Source organism: Talpa occidentalis, unplaced genomic scaffold (assembly GCF_014898055.3).
Source record: "Talpa occidentalis isolate TD23 unplaced genomic scaffold, MPIMG_talOcc4v2.1 talOcc4.3, whole genome shotgun sequence".
NCBI lineage: Eukaryota > Metazoa > Chordata > Mammalia > Eulipotyphla > Talpidae > Talpa > Talpa occidentalis.
Window position 1 is genome coordinate 99610881 of NW_023603184.1, and position 19941 is coordinate 99630821.

The following is a 19941-nucleotide window of genomic DNA, read 5'->3' on the forward strand; positions in this document are numbered from 1 at the left end:
ACTTGAAAAACTGCTATCCTCTCCCTGACAAAATTATTTCCTTAACTGCTCTGACTCAGGGCCCTCTCTCAGAGTTTATCAGCAAAAAGAGCATAGGCCTGAACCTGGTTTAGTCCCTAAAGAAATAACTAATCCATTGAGGACAAGCCCTGACTTCTAAGGACAATCTTTCTGAGAAAAGAAAAGTCACAAGCATTTTCTCAAAAATACAGTAGGTCAAGTTTTCTGCTTTGTTAGCCAATATTTTTTATAAAAGGAACCATGAGTAACTTTTTTTGAATTTAGTTTCAAGCAAAAGCTTGCCTCTATATAATTTTTCCCCAAAGATTTATTTATTTATGCATACAAGAACTGGGGTACAGGCCAGAGGTGTGGGGGTGGGGGATGAGAGGAGTTACCAGAGACAGAGTGGGGAACAGAACAGGCAGATCCACTGAAATACACTGCTGAGGGGAGCAGCGGGCAAGTCAGGAGAGGTCTGCTGTGCCATGTGGGTAGCTCCCTGGCCCAGGATCGAACTTGGCTGCAGGAGCTGCAGATAGCTTCATAAGTTGCGTCTTAACCCCCTGCGCCACCAGGGAGACCCTCTACATAATCTCTTAATGTTTCAGGGTTACTTGTACCAGGATGGGAAACTATACCAACAACTATAATTTCCTGGTTCCTATGAATCTGAGAGCTAAATACACTTCTCATTGATTATAATTACATCACTTAAAGTCAATGATCCAGTTCTATTTCCATTTTCAAAATAGTTTCAAAATCTTGTTTTACTTCTTTTCTTTTATATTTTTATATTGAAAGTTATCTCAAATATCCTCTGGAAAAAGGCAAAGTAGAAATAACAGATCATTCTTTTAACATCATGTCGTTAAGTCAGTAGTCAAGCTTTGATACCTCTTAATAGCTCCACAGTACATCACACCAATTCTTTCTCCAAGTTATTATCTATTATGCCCTTTAGTTAGTTAAGCACATCATTTAGTTAAATCATTTTTGCTTAACTTTAAAATATATTTTTCCCATAATGTTTACTCTCCTATTTCCAAGAGATCATATATCCTCAAAACACATATTACACAGAGCACATGGGCCTTGCCATAATCTCACATGAATTTTATGTCTATTCTACCAGCACCCTTCCCTAGAGAGCTGGGGACTGGCTGGCCCAAGTGGGGTATTTCTGGTCACTGACAAAGGAGGACACAGATCCTGAGGAGAAAGTAGAACTAAATATTAAGCAGGAACCAAAATAAGTTGAGAAGCCAGAGATCAAGGAACCTGGGAATGGTGACAGGGAAGCAAGCAGAAGGCAAAGTGTCAATGGGGTGATCCTGGTCAGATTCCCAAGTTTGGGATCACTCACTGAAGCCTGTGGGACGGGACTTCAATGGGGCCTGAACTTTTATTGGAGTTTTTGACTTTTAAAATTCTCTTCATGTCTCTGGGCTTGATATCAGCACTTATCTACTCCCTCCATTTGTCACAAATATCTAATTATTTTGATAAGCAATAAGCAGAAATGGAAACTGCAATGGTGTTACAGATAAAGAAATTATTTTCTAAACATTTATGCCAGTTTCCATCCTTCTCTGCCATCAGGTCAGTCTCCCTCAGAACTAACCGACTCTCTACAGAGAGTCCTTGCTCTGGAAGTCATCTTCTTGCATAGCTTATGTTTCTATAAATGTATTTGAAAAAGCTAACAAATACATGCAACACAATTTATATTTCAAGTCAGGTTAGCACAGTTCAGACAAGCTATGATGGTGTCTATAGGAAGAGCAGTAACAGGATATAAGGGTCTTAATTCTAGCTTCCTTCCTTGTAATTGAGGAGACCTATGAGGTCTATGGCAGGTCAATGAGGATCTGCAAACCCATCTAATTTGTATTCAAATGCTGTGTAAATATTAAATATGCACTTGGGGAGGGAGAGGCCATACCTTTAATCTGATTTTTAATGTTTATCACCATCCCTCACAGGAGTTAAGAACTATTACTTTTCCATCCATCTGTCCTCTCTGCCCAAGCCCCCTCAATCAATCTTCAACTATGAGTCTTGACCAGATACACAAAACACAGTTCAAAGGCCATCTTTCACTCAAAAACTAGAGCATAATTCTCTGTAACTTTTAACTTCTTTTATTCATTCCTGACCCCCAAGCTAGGTGCTTGACATATAGTGGGCACTACAAAAATCCTGCTGAACAAATGGAATTAATTAATCTGAGGAGTTCCATCTATTAGTCATTGATAAAAAAAAAGTCAGTCACCAATAAACTAAGACACAAGTCTAATCTGGAGGCTGATAATTGCTAAATTTTTTAATTGAAAATAAATACAAACTGTAGTAATAGGAGCAATTAAGTTTGTATGTACAGAAAAGAGCAAACAAACAAGCCCCCAAATATAGCTAAACAATATTTCTCAGCTTGATTAAATCATATTGCAGCTGCTTCTACATCTTACAACATGCAAGCAATGCAAATGTGAACTTTCTTTGCAAATTCTCCTTGCAGGAGTGACACAGCAGGAAGGAGGACAATAGCTGACAATGAAGTCAAAAGCACAAGGCAGACACAACTTCTGACCATTTTCAAAAACACAGGCTGCTGCTAATGCATCACTGTCCTTTTCTTGTCCTTTCCCTGGTTTCTCCCCAGAATTTCTCACAAGTTTATATTACATTGTGAAGATTCTCATCTTCTCACCATTTCTGACCTTGCACTTTCAGCATTATTATGTACACTTGAAGCTACAGGGTTCTAATTTCCATTTTTTATTTGAGCTCAGGAGGCTGCAGATTATCCAGTATAGAAATCCCCTAGAGGGAGACTCTCTTTATATAAAATGATTCCCCACATTTGCTATTCCTTCTATCAGAATAATAATAATAGACATGGACATTATTATTGAGGATTTTGCTTTTGGAAAGCAACCTTTCAAATTGGAGAGAGGGCAGCATTTTATAAAAATAATTATTCCTTTCTCTGGGGAGGTTACTTTAAAAAGCTATTCATATCCGCTGCATATTAAAATGTATCATTTTTATACTACTCCTTTTTTCTAAGTTATGTTGGACCATAAGTAAATAATAGCTGACACTTGAGGGACGGGGAAAGGTTCTTATAATACTACTGACTACATCAGTTTAATGGCAGAGATAACCTCCTTTTAAGGTAACCTTAAACTTAATGGGATTTTCTATTTTCAACACTGATAATATAGTATAGAATAAAATGCAAAAATATATATGTCCTTTTCCTATCATTCACTATGCAACTTGAAGTCCAAGGCCACTGAAGATAAACTTGGAGTCCTGAGATGGTGATTTAATGAATGTCATGAAGTCAATTGTAGCCTTACAGAGGTTACTGAGCATCAGTTCGATTTGTCATTAAAGTAATATGGATAAAATACAGCAATATGATCCAAAGGCTGTTTTTACAAAAGAAAAAGACACTCAAAAGTGTGGTCTCTAATAATTCTCTAGGAGGCTGAAAGAAAAAGGGGGTGAAAGCAGGAAATTACAAATGTATGCTCTACCAATTTACACACTTCTCTGTGACTCTTTGATGGGGCAGACTCAGTGAAAGCAATGACAGCTTTCTGCTGAGGGGAGTGAAGATCACCTCTACAGAGTGAGGAGAGGTGACCTCAATGTGGGGCACGTGTCACAGAAGACACAGATTTTAGGAAGGAGGCTGAGAACACAGATGTCAGAGCCTGGGGCATCTAACCAGTCAACCAACCATATCTCAAAACCCAAATAGGTACCAATTTTAATGGGACCTCCAGACAAAAGGGGGGATATTTGAAATTCTCCTTTCAAGTAAATATAGGGAAAAATAAATGAGCACACTGAAGAAAAATCAACATGAAAAGCGATGAGAAGGAAAAACACCCAATAAACAAATTCCTGTATCTTCTACTTAATGCTCAAAAGGTATGAGTCTCACATCTTCATTGCTCATTTACAGCTTTAGAAACTGACAGACCACACCCTCCCCCCCACCGATTTATAAACAAGATTATAATGATGTTATTTCAAAACTGACTCTCCTTAAAAAAAAAAAATTAGTTAGCCCTAAAACTGTGCATCAGTACTTGTTCATATTTCCTCCTCCCTTTTAATCTGCAGAGCACAGCTAGAAGCTGAGTAACACAGCTGAAAGGCATCACTAATAGCAAAGCTACTCCCTCCACCACCTCCCAGTTCACCCACTCTCACACCCTCCACTCTCTGTAACAGGTCCATGAAGTAGACCTGGAGGGCTATTTCAGTTGACAATGATATTTGAAAAACGACACCATTTATTCTCAGTTACATTTACTTAAACAATTCATCGCATGCTGCTCGATACAGTTAATATTTCCTATGTTTATATCTCTTTCTTAAACTAAAATATAATGTGACCCTTAAAGGCCAAGGATAATGTTTTAACATTCCCCACAATAACTTGCCCAGAAGGAATTCAATCTACATGGGGATGAATGATTATGGCAGTGAATATTGAGTGGATCTTTTCTTGCTTCCCCAGAGTTGGTCCCCAGAATGCTAAGCTTAGGATGAACAGATACTGGGTACCCTGAATTCTAAGGAGTGCTGCAAATATTAGAGGTCAGCCACTTCTTCAAGATATGAAAGGCTGTACTAACCCCCAACCATGACCTTACTCCCCCAATATCTAGCTTTATGAACTAAATATGGGGGTAGGTATGTGCAATGACAGAGAATCTTCAGTCATGAATTATTAGTCCAGGGAGTATGCTGGGACTTCCTAATACCAAGCCCCCTGCAGGATTCTCCCAGATAGTTACTCCAAAGATCAGAAGTGCCTACAAGGAGGGAAGGCTGGCAATTGATTTCTAAGGTAGATAACTGCTTATGGAGCAGACTTACCCATTGTTCTTCCTCCAACTACCTGAATGAGGAAAAGGAAACTGGTGCCATACAAGGTGTCCAGAAGAAGGAGTAGCCACAGAGTCTGCATACACACTCATGGCTTGGTGTGCCAAGTAGCCAACTGGTAGGTACCCAGGATCAAGCCAGTTTGCCATTACCACAGAGGACTGTCTGTCAACCTCATTGGGTGAAGGGAAAGAGTAGGACTTTTCCAGAACTCTACAGAGGGTCCACAGGGATCCTGGCCAAACAGTCAGTCTTTGCACACCTGCCTCACAGGACACTGGCACCAGCTGGTCTTAGAAAAACAGTGACAACCAAGAGCGGAAAGCAGCACAGGAAGGGAAGGAGAAAAGGGTCCACAAGCTAACTGTGTCCCCTCCTAAGAAAGAAAAGCAAGTGGAGGAGGGGGGGAATCAAGACTACACTGGATAGAAAATTGATGTTCTACGTAGATTCAACTTTACATCCTAGCTGGCTGGGGAAAAAAATGGCCTTATGCCCAAAATGGCATTAGAAAGGTAGGAAAATTCAAAGCATTTTGAAGATGGTAAAAGAAAAGAAACTTTCACAGTCCTGCCCCCACCACCACCCCAAAAGTAGAGATTGTTAAATACCAATTATAAAAGAATGATTATTAAATATCTCCTAGCACTATCTTCTCCCACCCCACCCTGTTCCCTGTTTACATTTAGATCTTCTAGGAAAGAAGTGAGGGAGACAGAATATTTTGAGAAACAAAAAAATATTTCATCTGAGCTACTTAGATATTGCTAAAAATACTGCCTGCAAACATTATACTTCCCTGCGACAGAGCAGTTTGCCTAATGCAGTCAAATGGCCAACCTGACGAGGGCTCTTGGTGTGATTTACAATGTACGAGTTTAAAATGGTGTAGCCCATGCTGTGGTAATAAACATTCATTTTAAGCCTTTTAAAGGACTAATACTCCATCTGAACAATCTCAGAAAAGCTCTCTTTGGGGAAGGAACAAAACGGTACAATCAAGCCACAGAAGAGAATGGAACAAAGTACAAGAATTCTAACAGCTTATTCACTGAGCTGAGCTTGTATCCAACTCCACTGCAAGAAAATCTAGAACCAACTCCAGACAAACATGCAGTTTGGCTTTACAAAATCCCTTGAGTGTCTCAATCAGGACAACAAAGGTCATCAGCTTATACACTTGCAAATTCTCCACTTAGGGAGTTTAAAAGCATTTACCATATCTGCCACAGCATGCTGTCACATTTAGGGTGTTTAGGATCTCTGCAAGCTGCAGGCCCTCAACTGAGGGGGATGAGTGCGCCACCCTTTATCCCCAGGCACTCCCCAGCAAAGAGTGTCGTTTTCTTCCTTACCCAGAGCTGAAACCCTCCTTCTTGAAAAGATATACATCTCTACAAATAAAAATGAGCCAAAGTATTTTGAAGACTTACATAAATATTTTGTGACCAGGGACATTTTTTAGAGCATCAAAAACTCCACCAAAACTCATGCTTTCTTTTGAAGATTAAAATTTCTTACTTATATCTCACTGGGGAAATTCACTGAGATAAGTAGATTACCAGAGGACAGTGCAGTGTTCTATACTTTTCATATTTGTGAAAAATATGGCCCTACGGCTGGGTGCTCAGAAAGCAATCTTTAGTTATTCTATGCAGCCAAATTCTGATTAAATTAAAATTCTTATTAAGTGATATTTTTTCACTTTGTCATGGATTCCTAAATTTAGCGGAAATGTTCTACCTCTTTCTCAGCCTCCGCTTTTCCGTTCAGGTAAATATAAACAGTACTTCATGAATATTGGGGTAAACTTAGCCATATGTAAGGGGCAATCTCTAGTTGCCAGGAGCAGACCTTCGTTTACCCATGTGATACCCTCAACGGCAGCCCCCAGATTAAATACGGTCAACCCTAGCTACAGTCTCATGAGTGCCATGGAGAAAATTTCCATTACCATTTGCAAAATGAGTGACTAGTGACAGCTTTGAGATGCAGTGGTCAAATGCTTACCCAGATGCCTTTGAACTGTGATGCACAAAAAGAAATGGCATGATACAAGCATTACCGAAGATTCGGGTCCATCAGAGTAAACTGGAGAATACAAAGACCCCCTTAGCTGACCAATTCCCTCCTAGTAAACTTAGCATCTAGAATTTATTTTTAATTCCAATTTCTGAGTAAGCAAAGTCCTGACAATTCTTTTATTATGTCATCTCTTACCACTTTCCTTTACCTACAGAAAATTCAAATCCCATAGCATAAAATCCATAACTGAATCTCTACCCATGTATTTTGCTGCCCTTTTCTTTCACTGCAAGCTATAAAAGTAAATATTTAAATGAGTGCCCAGGATCTGATAACACAAGTTGAAATTCCTGCTTTGGTCCTAAACAGGAGTGTGACCCTACGCAAGAGCCTTGGAATTTTTCCTTCTGTTAAAGAGAATATTATTAGTATGTATTTCACAGGGTTGTTAGGAGAAGCAAAGGCAGTAAGACAGTGGCCATTTTATACATGTGGTCTTGCATGTGGTTAGTAGGCAGTAAACACTTCTATTACAGTAGTTAGCGCTGCAGTCAGAGACTGAGAACTTACAATTATTTGACTCTGTCCTATTCTTTCCTGAGCTATGTCTGTGCTCACACTTTTCCTCGGGAAGTAATCAGACATGTGTAGGTAGAATTGTTTGTAATAGTGATGAGTGGGAAAAATTCTAGATGTACACCAGTAGAGAAGGGGGTGATGGATTCTAAAGGAGGGGTCCACATGGGAACCATGGATTCAGACCTCCACCTCAGGGATAATGTGAGAAGGCTTACCTTTACAAATTACTTTTTGTGTTCAGACAATCCCTTTTAAACTAAAGGAATCAAACAAGCAATGAAGATTTCTGTATGGTCGTCTCAGATATTTATGGGGATATAAAAAGACTTATGTACATGTATATCTTCTTTGTATCATTTGGTATACACTGGGACACCCAACAAGTATTCCAAAATAATAATCCAAGGCCATTAAGTTAACAGCCTAACTTCTGGGGAGTCTGAAGGTTAGGAATGAGTACCAAGTTCTTTACTAACAAATGTGGGATCAGGAAGAAAAAACAATATAAATTAGAAAAGAAATGATACACCACGAACTAAAGAGACATAGTTTAAGTCTTTCTCTATGATCACCACCATTGCAGTGTTTACCATGTGGTAAACAGACAAATGGGCCCCCAGAGATGTCCATGACCTAATTTCACAAATCCATGAATGTTACCTATGTGGCAAAAGCAACTCTGCAGATGTGATTCAGAACCTAGAGACTAGAGATTGGAAAAGGCAGGAGAACTCTTCTACTTTCCAGATCTGCAAATGAGGAAATACTCTGATACACAGATAGATAAATGTCATTATATGTTTATCAGAACCAAAAGAAAGGGCACCATGCAAAGTGGACCCTAATGTAAACTACAGACTTTGGGTCCTAATGATGTGTCAATGCATGTTCTTCAATTCTAGTTCTAAAATGTACCACTCTGTTGGGGAATGCTGATAACAGGGGAGGCTATTTATGGGTGGGGTTAAAGGGCCATGTGGGAAGTCTTTGTATCTTCCTCTTAATTTTGCTGCTAACATGAAAGTGCTCTAAAAAAACGGTCTTAAAACCAAAGTCAAGGAAAAAGATTCTCTAGTGCCTCTAAGAAGGGGACAGAGTCTGGCTGATGTCTTGACTTTAGGCCAATGAGAACTATGTTAGACTTCCCACCGCCACAGCTGTAAGATAATAAATTGGTGTTGTTTTATGCCACTAGGCTTGTGGTAATTTGGTTCTCTAGAAAATGAATACAAGGATCAACCAATGAAATTCACTGGGCAGCAGAGATTTCCCATAATACCACCAGTTAAATATGGATTTTACCAAAGACAATAAAGCTTTCTCATACTCTGGGAATCACAAAATAAAGCTTAAAGTATATTCCTGAGTCTAGTTTCAATGGGAAAGAAAAGTTAATGTGAAGAAAGCCTCCAAACTGAAATATGCTTGTTACTTTTCCATTCTCAACACTTTGAGGAAGAAACCTTACTACTCATTATCTCCAGGGATATGGTAACTGAAACCTGAAATAACTTTGCAAACAGGCCTCAAAATTATTCAGCTCTGATCAAGAGGACAAGTCCTAAGAGAGAACCTTCCCGGAAAAGTTGAAGAGGAGAATTTTTAGAATGCTAAGAGCAGCAGGTTACCTCATCAGCAGCTAGGAAAGGGGGAATATAAAAGAGTATAAGGGAGCAGGCTCTGCAGAGTGACAGGAAAGATAACAAAATACTAAGACATTTGTTAAAATTCCAGGCTATCATCAGGTAAGGTATCGAGTAATTAACACTGCCTTAAGTGCCACCAAAGCTTTGAAGGCACCCACTATTTATGACATTTTTTCTTCATGCCTATCTGTGCAATGACATTAAAAAGCTTGTGAGAAAAAGTTCAGATCCCAGAAAAAGGAAGAAATAGTTGGTCCAGCAAATAAATCCAACTTCTGGCCATAGTGGACTATGGAACTGACGGGAAGAGAGCAGGAAGACCGCCTCTCTGCAGGTTGATATAGGGGTTCTTCTCCAGTCACTGCATGTGACATTGCACAATTCACTACATTTGAGGTTACCTGAGAGATGAAAATAGTCTGCATCAGAGCGATGGCCATGGATATGCTCCACAGAGGCATGCCAGCTTCCCCCTCTGAGATGCCTACAGAGTCTGGCTCTACCATCCTTCAAGTTGGGGAGGGGGATGAGGAAAACTTTCTTCACTTGAAGAAAGTTCTATCCTTGGTAAGCACATGACACTCAGGAGTCACTCGTTTCTGTGGCTTCTCAGTGTAGAGCCTTATAAAACTCAGCCTATCAGAGTGAGGAAGCAGTGTCAGTCTATACAAACAGGGACACCCTTTGCTGATCCGGGATTCAGTCAACCTTTATGATCCCCACATAATTTGATACTAGGCTTACTCATTTATTCCAGATTTCTCAGCGTCAGAGCATTTCACTAAGGTTAAAATTCAATAAGTTCAAAATTCAATGCTAAAAAGGACTTTTCTACTGGGCAGTTTATAACCATCATTTTCATGCATAAAGTTTTTATACGCTGCCATACTGAAAAAGCAGAAACTCCATAAATATCAAATAACTTTTTAACTAATATGTTTTGACACCGTCAATCAAAATATAAGGCAATCTCTTAAAAGGACTATGTAATTTTACATTCATTGACATGGAACAGATCCAAAACATACGAAACTGAGAAGATTATAAAACACTATGTGCTATGTGAAATAAAACAACTTACACAATACATTTTTAAATTTTAAAGTGTATATTAACATGCATATAGAAAAAATTATAAGGAGAGTTATCAGGAGACTAATGATGTATCTCTGAAAGGTGAAATTATGACTGATTTTATTGTTCTTGGTCTTTTAATTTCCAGATTTCCAGGTTTTCCAAATTTCTAAGATGACCATGTCACTGATAATAAAGTAATAAATATCAGGTCTACCTGGTGGAACAAGGGGTCAAGTCTCAGTACTACTATGCTATCATCAGCCACTGCAACATGAGTTCGATCCCCAGCCAGGGAGCTAACCCTCATGGCGCAGCAGACCTCTCCTGTCTCTCTTGCTGCTCTCCTCAGCAGTGTATTTCAGTCAATCTGCCTGTTCTTCTCCCCACTCTGTCTTTGGTGACTCCTCTCACTCCCTTATACCTCTGGCCTACACTCCAGTTCTTGTATGTAATAAATCTTTTAAAAAAGTAATAAACATTGAGGGCGGGGGAGGAGGGATTAGGGTCAAAATAAGGGGGGGTGGGAATTGTATGGGGAATATAACCAAGATGAAAATGCACACATTGTGCAAAAATGAAAATTGATGTAAACATATATAAAATAAAATTAAAAAGTAATAAACATCTTTAAAGTATTATGTATATTCCCTATTGTTGAAAGTATTTGTAATCAAAATATCCTCTCATTCCATTGTCAGGAAAAAAAAATCTCACAGTGGTTTTTGAATTTTGCTTCCTTTTCATTCCATTTTGCTTCCTTTTCATTCTTTTAGCATGTTTACCCAAAGGATTTTATACATACAAAAGACCAATACCCTACACTATTCTTTATCAGACATATTTCTATGATCTCCCTATACCATAACACCAATAACCCAGGATTAATATCACAAGACTCAGTCTCCAGACCAGGGTTATTAGCTCTGTGACTAAAAGAAAGTAATTTAATATTGTCATCTTTGGACAACAAATAGGCCAAATGGCAAAATTGAGTCAGACAAGTGATTTCGCAGTGCTTTGTTAAAGTTTTAAAACTACAAATGCTGGCTGTTGTTTGCATCATCATCTTTAATATCTCCTCCAAAATATTTCCAGATATTACTGTCACAATATTTAATGATGAGTTTATCAGGAAACATTGTTAAAGGAATATCTAAGTGAAATGTTAATGAGAAGCAAGTGGCTATAACAATCCTAACAGCACGAGTTTCCTCCTGCATGCAAAATGCAACTGACAGAGCATGCCCACAGGATCATGGGCACAGAAACGAGCAAGGGACAGCGTGTTCAACTTAGGTTAAAGACCCACTTCTGCTTCTTCTGAGTAAATCGTGTTGTAGAGATCATGCCCATGACTTTACCCCTTGATCTCCTCAACTAAACTGTCAGCATCAATAGTATTGATGATGTAGTGTTCTTATGACAGTTAAACAAGACAGAGCACACACAGTGTTCATCACAGTGCCCAGCACAGAGTAGGCACCTCCACATTTTGAAGGACATCACTGACAATAAAACTAAGAATTGCAACAATGACTCCAAATCTCAGTAAAAAGGAAATAAGCAAAAGAGAACATTAAAAAAAAATAAGATGCGCAAGTATCTTTCATGAAGAACTGGGTTTCTAATGACTTGGTGCCTACGTAATAATACACTCTACTGAAAACCCAATGTGGTCTTGTCAGAAATCATTTAAGTCTGATAAAGCCCTTACCAAAGCCCACAGTCTGTCAGTGTCCCTGGACTCATCCTAACCATTGCTCTTCTCAAAATTCGGATGTTGAAAAAAATAAACATTGGTTTCTATGGGAACAAGTAACCCAAAGATAACGTTCAGACAAAAGGGCTCTCACCTTCCTTTAACTACCCATAGCTCTTCTTTCATCTGTCTTTTTATTACATTTGTCACTTACTACCTTGTGTGAGAGTCATTTGTGCCGGGTCTCATTTCTCCGCCTACATGGTAAGCTCTTTGAGTATAGAAACCCTGTCTTATTCATCTGGATTTCCAACAAAGCCTTGTACAAAGAAAGCCATAAATAAGTAGTTTGTTGAGGGGAAAAAAAAAAAAAGGACATGTACAAAAAAGCACTACCACAATTGAACATTATGCCTACGCTATTTAACCTTTTGGGGAAAAATTAATCAAGTCTCCCAAACACTTGACTAGTAAGAATTATGCAATTAACCCCATTTTATAGGCTTTTAAAAATTCTAATCCCTCCTGAATGATGATAAAATGGAATTAGAATTCAAGCATTCTGATGCTTAAACAGTGATCAACAATGTTTTTATCAGCTTCAGCTTTCTTCATGAAATTGTAATTTAAGTCTACTCTTTACCAACAGCTAAGTTCACCTTTAATAGACAAACTAAAATAAGCCAAATTAGATGAAAGAGTCACACTAAAGGATTTTTGTTAAAATATCCTACTCCAGATACCATTTTTCTCTACAAGCATGCTTTGTTGATCTGAGGTCATTCACAGGTCCACCAAGGTCTAAAGACACTGCTGTATAATGACAAGGGAAATTCATTATGAGCAAATCCATACGCTATACCACTGCAGAGCATAAATGTACTACAATCGTCAAGGTTGCCTTCAGCAAATCTGTGAAATCCATAGGGCTAAGCTGTGGAAGTATAAACAGCATCTAACACAAAGGAAGTAGCAATTTAACTGATAAGTTTAGCATTTTTCTAAATCACTGAGCCTGATTCTTAAAAAAAAAAACAAACAAAAAAACTGTTTAATGTCAAATACGTGACTATTTTATTTTACAGAAAAATATGCTAATGGAAAAATTTTTGTAAAATGTTGAACTCAAACCAGAAATTATATTAGTATCTACTGATAGTACATAATTTATGAAGTGGCCCACTTGGTATTTATCTTCTGAGATGTATTTAAGAGGACTCCCTATCTTGTACCTATGATAGTCAATTTTTGGATAACATCGATGACATTATAAAACACACAATGAGAATAGAAAATTTACAGGAAAGTACATTTTAAAAAAGAAAAATCTGCACTTTATTTCCAGTATATAACATTCAGACCCACATTCTAATCTTTTTCTCTAACCTTACATATACAAATCAATTTTAAAGCAACATAGATATTATTAAGGAAGGAATGAGCCTTTTGCCTCATGAGTCTTCTCCCTATAACCACCAGAAATGAAGAATGGAGAAATATATCTACCTGCAGACCCAATATATTTGTCTTTTCTTGTAGAATGACATTTTCAAAAGTAAAATATTTCCCAGTTTCCTACTTGCAGAATGAAGGTGAGGTTTAGCTGGCATCTTGGGGGTGAGGAGGAGGGCAGAAAGTCATCTATCTAGCAGGTGGGTCTGTAAATGCTATGTCAAAAAGAAAGGAGGAGTGACCTTTCCAAGAGGTGGAGAGGGCAGCCACCCATATAACATTAGTTAAAAGCTGATGAAAGGTCAACTTGAACTGAAGTCTATACCCACTAGCCTGTAGAGTATAATACATTTAAGTGTCATCCCAGATGGCCCCAGGAGACAAAAAAGGTAAGCGTGCCATTTTCCAGAACCAGAATGTGGCATGTTGTCTAGACCAGGAATTCACAAAGAAGGGTATGTGTGCCTGTGTGTGTGCATGTTTGTGTGCGTGTATGTGTGTAAACAGGTATGTATATGTGTGTGCTGTGTGTTGACCTGAAGATGGAAAGGAATGAGAGAGGAGGCAAAGAAGGGTATGTGTTTTCTGAAAGAAATTTGGCCAGAACAATCTTCCAGCTTCTTTCCACACTGGTGTAAAGGAGAGCTTGCCTGTGCCGAGAAGTTATACAAATGATTCACAGTAAATTTCAAATGAGGAATAGGACTTGAAGGAATTGCATGTCAGGCACCAACACTGAATAACAGGTTTTCAATACCCAAAGAGCATGTAGCTTTTAAGGTTCTAAGAGAAGGAAGTCAGACTGATGAAGGGGTGCTGGTAGTGAGAGCAGAGAAGGAAACTGCCACCCCGTATACCACAGGGATCACTGAAGGCAATTCTATAATTTTTTTTTTTGATTATGACTGAAACCAGGATTCTAAAAATGGGACTGTGAGTATGCTAAAATCCACCATGAACATTTTCAAATTTTGCTTCACACACACACACATCACACAGATTCTGGGACATCAGGATAATATCCATCTCAGGAATATAACAACCACTCTTTAAATTCATTATTGTTAGCCTTAGTGATTGCTGGTGCAGTCCGTTCATCCTACCATATTTTTTCTGCTAAATTTACTGGTTCTCTTCTATGCAATTATTTGTCCTTTTTCCCCAAACCTTGAACACCCTTTCCTTTCTCAGTCTCAAATGATAACAGTTACTTTAACTGGAAAATAAAAAAAACAATGGAAAAGGACTTTCCCACACCAGCACCCAAATCCACCAATTTCCTAAGGCTGGCATCTGTTGACATGTCTGGGTCTATCATCCCTTCCCACCCATCTCAGAACAGTCTTGCATTGACCATTTCTCATTCCATTTTTCCTTTCTTACTAGACCACTTCAATTAATCTACAAACAAAAATCCCTTTACCCCTTATTCTCATTAAGCTACCAACCCACTTTTTATTCCCCCGTATAGCAAACTGGTAGCAAGAAATACCTGTGACCTACAAGGTACCTAACTTAGTTGCTTCATGTGGGATCACTCTTCTCACTCTGTCCTTAACCCAGTTCAGTCAGGCTTTTTCCCCTTGCTCCACTGAACATCTCTTGCCAAGATCAACAATGTGGTTTATTTTGTTCCATATAATGGTGAATTCACAGTTCCATACTTGATCTACTAGTAACAACTGATGCAACTTTTCACTCCTTTCTTGAGATAGCACTTCTGTTTGGTTGACATGACACCACATTCTCCCTCACCCCTCCAGCCTCTCCTTATCAACCAGTTGTTTGCCCCTCGCCCATGCATCAGCTGAGAGGGTGCCAGAGACCTTCCCTTTCCCCTGACCCATTCCCTAAGTGATCTCATTTAACTTAATACCTTTAAGAATACCACACGTGTTGGTAGACAAATTTACCTCCAGTTCAGAAATACATCTTTTTTGAAATCTACTTATATACCTAAATGCCTACATGACATCACCATGTCCAACAATTCAAACTTTACACACCCAAACTGAATTCTTGATTATCCCCCAACTTGTAATGGTCTTCCTCATCTGAAGAAATAGCAACTTCATTCTTGCAAATTTTTCAGGGTCAAATCTTGAGTCATCTCTGAGTTCTTGCCCTTCTGACCTAGAATCCAGTCACTGTGTGCCACCTTCCCTGCCCCCCACCTTGTCCAGTCATGCCTTGCATGCTACACGTCACTAAAACAGCCTGCCAGCACTCTCCACTTCTACCTTCTATGATGCAATTGGCATTAAATAATCACAGTGCTCTTTGAAATATTTAACTCAAACTGCATAACTTTTCTGCTCACAAACCTCTAATAATTTTTCACCCACTAACAGTAAAATCCAAAGTCTTCACCACGGGTTATGGGATCCTACATGATTCTACTTGCTAACTCTCTGACCTCGGCCCTCCCACTCTGGTTATAGTGGTTCCCTCCATTGATTTTTATAACTGTTTACAACATGCTTCATGTTCAGAAAATTTGTAATAGCTGTCTGCTCTGCTAGGAACTCACTTCCTCCAAACAAATTAACGGCTTACTTCTCACTTCTGTTAGGGGCCTGCTCAAATATCACATTATAAAGAGACGCCTGATGGTAGACTGGATTCTGTGATGGCCTCCAAAATTCTCATCCCCTGGAGCACATACTCTGCATAATTCTCTCCCCTGAGTGTGAGCAGGACTTTAAAATATGATGTGCCATCACTCCCGTAATTAAGTTATGTTATGTGGCAAAGGTGAAGGAATTTTGCAGATGTAATCAAGGTTCTAAATCAGTTGATTTTTAGTTAATCAAAAGAGATGATCCTAGATAGGACTGGCTTAATCAGGTGAAAAAACCTTTCAGAGGGACTGACACTTTGGAGAGGTTCAGAGGGGGATGGTATCCTGCTGTCCTTGAAATAAGCAGTCATGTTGTGAGCTATCTGTGGAGTCGGGCTGCCTGCAGGAGTTGTGAGCCTCAGTCCATAACTCCAAGGAAACTAATCTGCTAACAGTCAAATGAGCTTGGAAGAAGACCTGGAGCTCATTTTGGCTTTGTGAGAGAATAGAGGCCCAGTTAAGCTCTGCCCCAACTTTTGACCTCCAGAAACTATGAGATAATAAATGAACACAATTTTAAGTCACTAAGCATGAGCTAAATTGTCACACAGCCATAAGAAACTGATATGTCTTCCTTAGTATGGAATAGCACCACCCCATACTTCTTATTCTTTTTTTCAAGAAACATATATATATATATATATATATATATATATATATAAATTGAATATCTGGATTGCTCTTCTCCCTGGTCTAGCATATAAGTTCTAAAGAGCAAGAACTTGAATCTTCTTTTCCCACTTATTCTGTAACACCTAGAACTATACCATGTACATCTTAAGTGCTCAATAAATATTTTTAAATAAATGTATTTGCTGTCAATGTAATTATATAATGCATACAAACAATTAGGCATCAGCAGATGTTCACTGAAAATAAATTATACCAAAATTCATTTCCATTTTTTGAGAGCATCCCCAGGTAGTTAGGATCCAGGAAAGTACCATGATATATCTTAAATTTCAGCAATGCTTTTAATGGATCTATTTATGATTTCTTTCTGAATAATTAAATGTCCACTAAAAGGCAGGAGAGTCAGTAGGATATGCTTATGCTTGAGCAACAAAAAATAAATAAATACTAGTTCATTATTGAAAGCCATTCAGAAAGTAAGCAGTTTCTACCAATGCCTGAAGCCTCTGTCCTGTATGTACTGCCAACATGTTAATCAATGTTTTAAAATAAAGATGTAAAAGATATGTACTTCAGATTGACAAGTGACATATATCCAAGCATTGTAACTAATATGATATATATAATATTCATGAGTGAAATATATAATGGGCAAGCAATGAGTCAAAACTAAGCAATGAGTCATAACATCATGATAAACATGAAGAGAGTTTTAAACACAAGTTGAAGTTCAGAATTAGACTTGATAGCCTATGACATGGAAAAAACAAAAATCGAGACCTTGTTTGACTGTTAGTAATGCTAAATCTGTCACCAAATTACACAGGTATTTCAAAAGGCAGTGAAAACTTGGGTTGAATTAAGGAAATAGTGTCACAAAAAATAATCAATCTCACTACTGTTCAGATCACATCTGAGTTCTGCAATTAAATTTCAGTGCTAAATTAACTGAAAAATAATTCTGGAAAATTATTCTATGAAACTGGAAAATAATTCTATGAAAAATTCTGAGGCCAGATAGCATTTGGAATAAACAAAGTTATCAAATTCCTCCCCAGCAGAAATTTTTAGAACACTTAATGTCAATGTTCCCTGTGATTTTCAAAAAAGGGGCATTTTGTGTGTGTATGCGTGTATATGTATGTACACTAAATGGATATTATGCACTGTTGCCTTGTTTCTTAACTTTTTTGAACATGGAACCGTTTCTTCATGGAGCATCTTATAGAACTAGTGATCTAAGTCACAAACAAGCACAGGAAAATAATCATTTAGAAATGGTATAAAAATATAAAAAAAATGCAGGTGAACATGTAGAACTTATTATGAGAAGGAAAGGCAAAATTACTTGCACTGTTTTACCTAGGAAAAGCAAAGCAAAGAACAAGCCTTGTGAAATACAAATGGTTGTCAGGAAATGCATTTGTTCCATATTGTTGTCATCAAAAATAATATCTGTCAGTAAAGCTCAGGAATATGCATTTTAACTCACTGTCTAGGAGACTTGTCCAGAGAGTCTGATATTTGTTCTAAGGAGCAGAATTTGAACCCATCAGATCCCAGACAGGGAAGATCAATTGAATCCTCAGAAGGAAGATGAACCATAACAATTACAGCTTTTCAACTTTTCAGTATCATACAGGTGATCATGAGAAATGAGCTGAAGTACGCACAGAGGCTAGGTAAATATCCAACAGGGACACGAGATAAAAGATTCCAACATATACAAAGCGATTGGACAACCAGATTTCTAAAGGTCACTTCCAAAATGACATCACTCAGAGGGCTAGACCATAATTTCTGCAGTCTCCCTCAATCTATATGCCAAGGACAAACACTGAGCCTAGCATGGAATGGGCTTTGCTTAAATACTGGTTGATCAGATGAATAAACAAACAAGTGACTAACAAGTGAAATGAGTACCTGGTTCCACAGTTCAACAAAAAGGTAGCACTCTTTACAGATTATTTAATTCACAATTAGTGAATTTAGCTTCTAGACTACTTTCAAGTATAAAGAAAACAGTCTTGTAATAACTTCACTTCTTGACTGGGAAATCAACTCTGAATTAAATCACACCAAAGATGGATGTGAGCTTCCCTTGGTAAGTATGTGAAAAGGCATTGCAGGTTGTAAATGACCATCAGAAGAAAGGAGTGATACAGTCATGACAGTCTACCCGAAGAGACTGATAATTCAGAAGGCTGGAAATTGACCCTCACAGCTCTGAAAATGGACCATTAACCTTATGCTTTATTTGTTTGTGAAAGAAAAACATATCTAATTTGTTTTAAAATACATTTTAAAAGGTGATGTTCTGACTGACCTGGTAACTTAGCTATTTACAATTAGATTTAAGTGGTTTTCTTTTGTGTTAAGACACCAAATTCTTAACAGAGTACACATTAAGATAGATCTTTCCATATAAAAATTTTCTTGAGAGTTTACGTTTACTAGATATGGAGACGCTACTGCCGAGCACCGTATCTGTAACTATTTCCTAGAAGACTGAGGGTTCTTTCAAAATATATCTGTCATTTCTCCACAGTGGCTGATCAAACCTGCCACTGAAAAATGTTCTGAACAGGCAACGTGTAGTACAAGCATAGTTTATTTCTGTCAGAGACTGACTGCTGAAGTGTGAAAGAAACTCATTAAAAATCTCTTACTGTGATCTTACATTGTAGAAAAAAAAAATCTAAGAAAGAAAAGGCAAGGAAAAAACTTAATGAAGGGTACAGAGAGCCTGCAGACACACTCACGTGGTACTTTTCTTTCTTACTCTTTAGTAAGCAATTAGAAAAGAGCAATTAGTCCTGGGAATACAGCACACAGGGCTGTTTGGGGAAATCAAATAAGTTAACAATTTTATTTCATGCTAATATTATGAAAAGTTAATGAAGGAGACTCAGAATATTGTAAGATATAAAAAGCGATAACAAAATAAATAATATTATTTACCTTAATCTTAAAACGAGGTTCACAGCACAAGAAGCTTCTCTGTAGTCTTCACTAGCATTGGGTAGGCCCTTCAAAAACAAAACAGCAAACAGGGTTATAAACTTTACTGGGAAACAAAGGAATAAAATCATGATAATCCTTGACTCATATGGTTTTTTATGGAAATTTCAAATTAGGTCTTTACACATGCAGGTTTCCTTTGACCTCATAATACCTTTGTATGAAAGATGGAATGATGCCTAATTTCCATCACAATTGTGGATACAAATATTTCACATATTCCATATAGAAAGCCTTAGTCATAACATGGGCACTATGAACAATTGGTAAGTTGC

General features: G+C 38.0%; 1 protein-coding gene across 5 annotated transcripts in view; it reads right to left on the reverse strand.

Moving 5' to 3' along the window:
* The window catches only part of STK39 (serine/threonine kinase 39), a 269704-nt gene that overhangs the window by 78555 nt on the left and 171208 nt on the right, over positions 1 to 19941 (reverse strand). For all 5 annotated transcript variants that reach the window (XM_037523465.1, XM_054699833.1, XM_054699830.1 and 2 more), the window contains exon 14: positions 19607 to 19674. In XM_037523465.1, coding sequence (XP_037379362.1) covers positions 19607 to 19674 — 68 coding nt within the window. The remainder of the gene's footprint in view (positions 1 to 19606; positions 19675 to 19941) is intronic.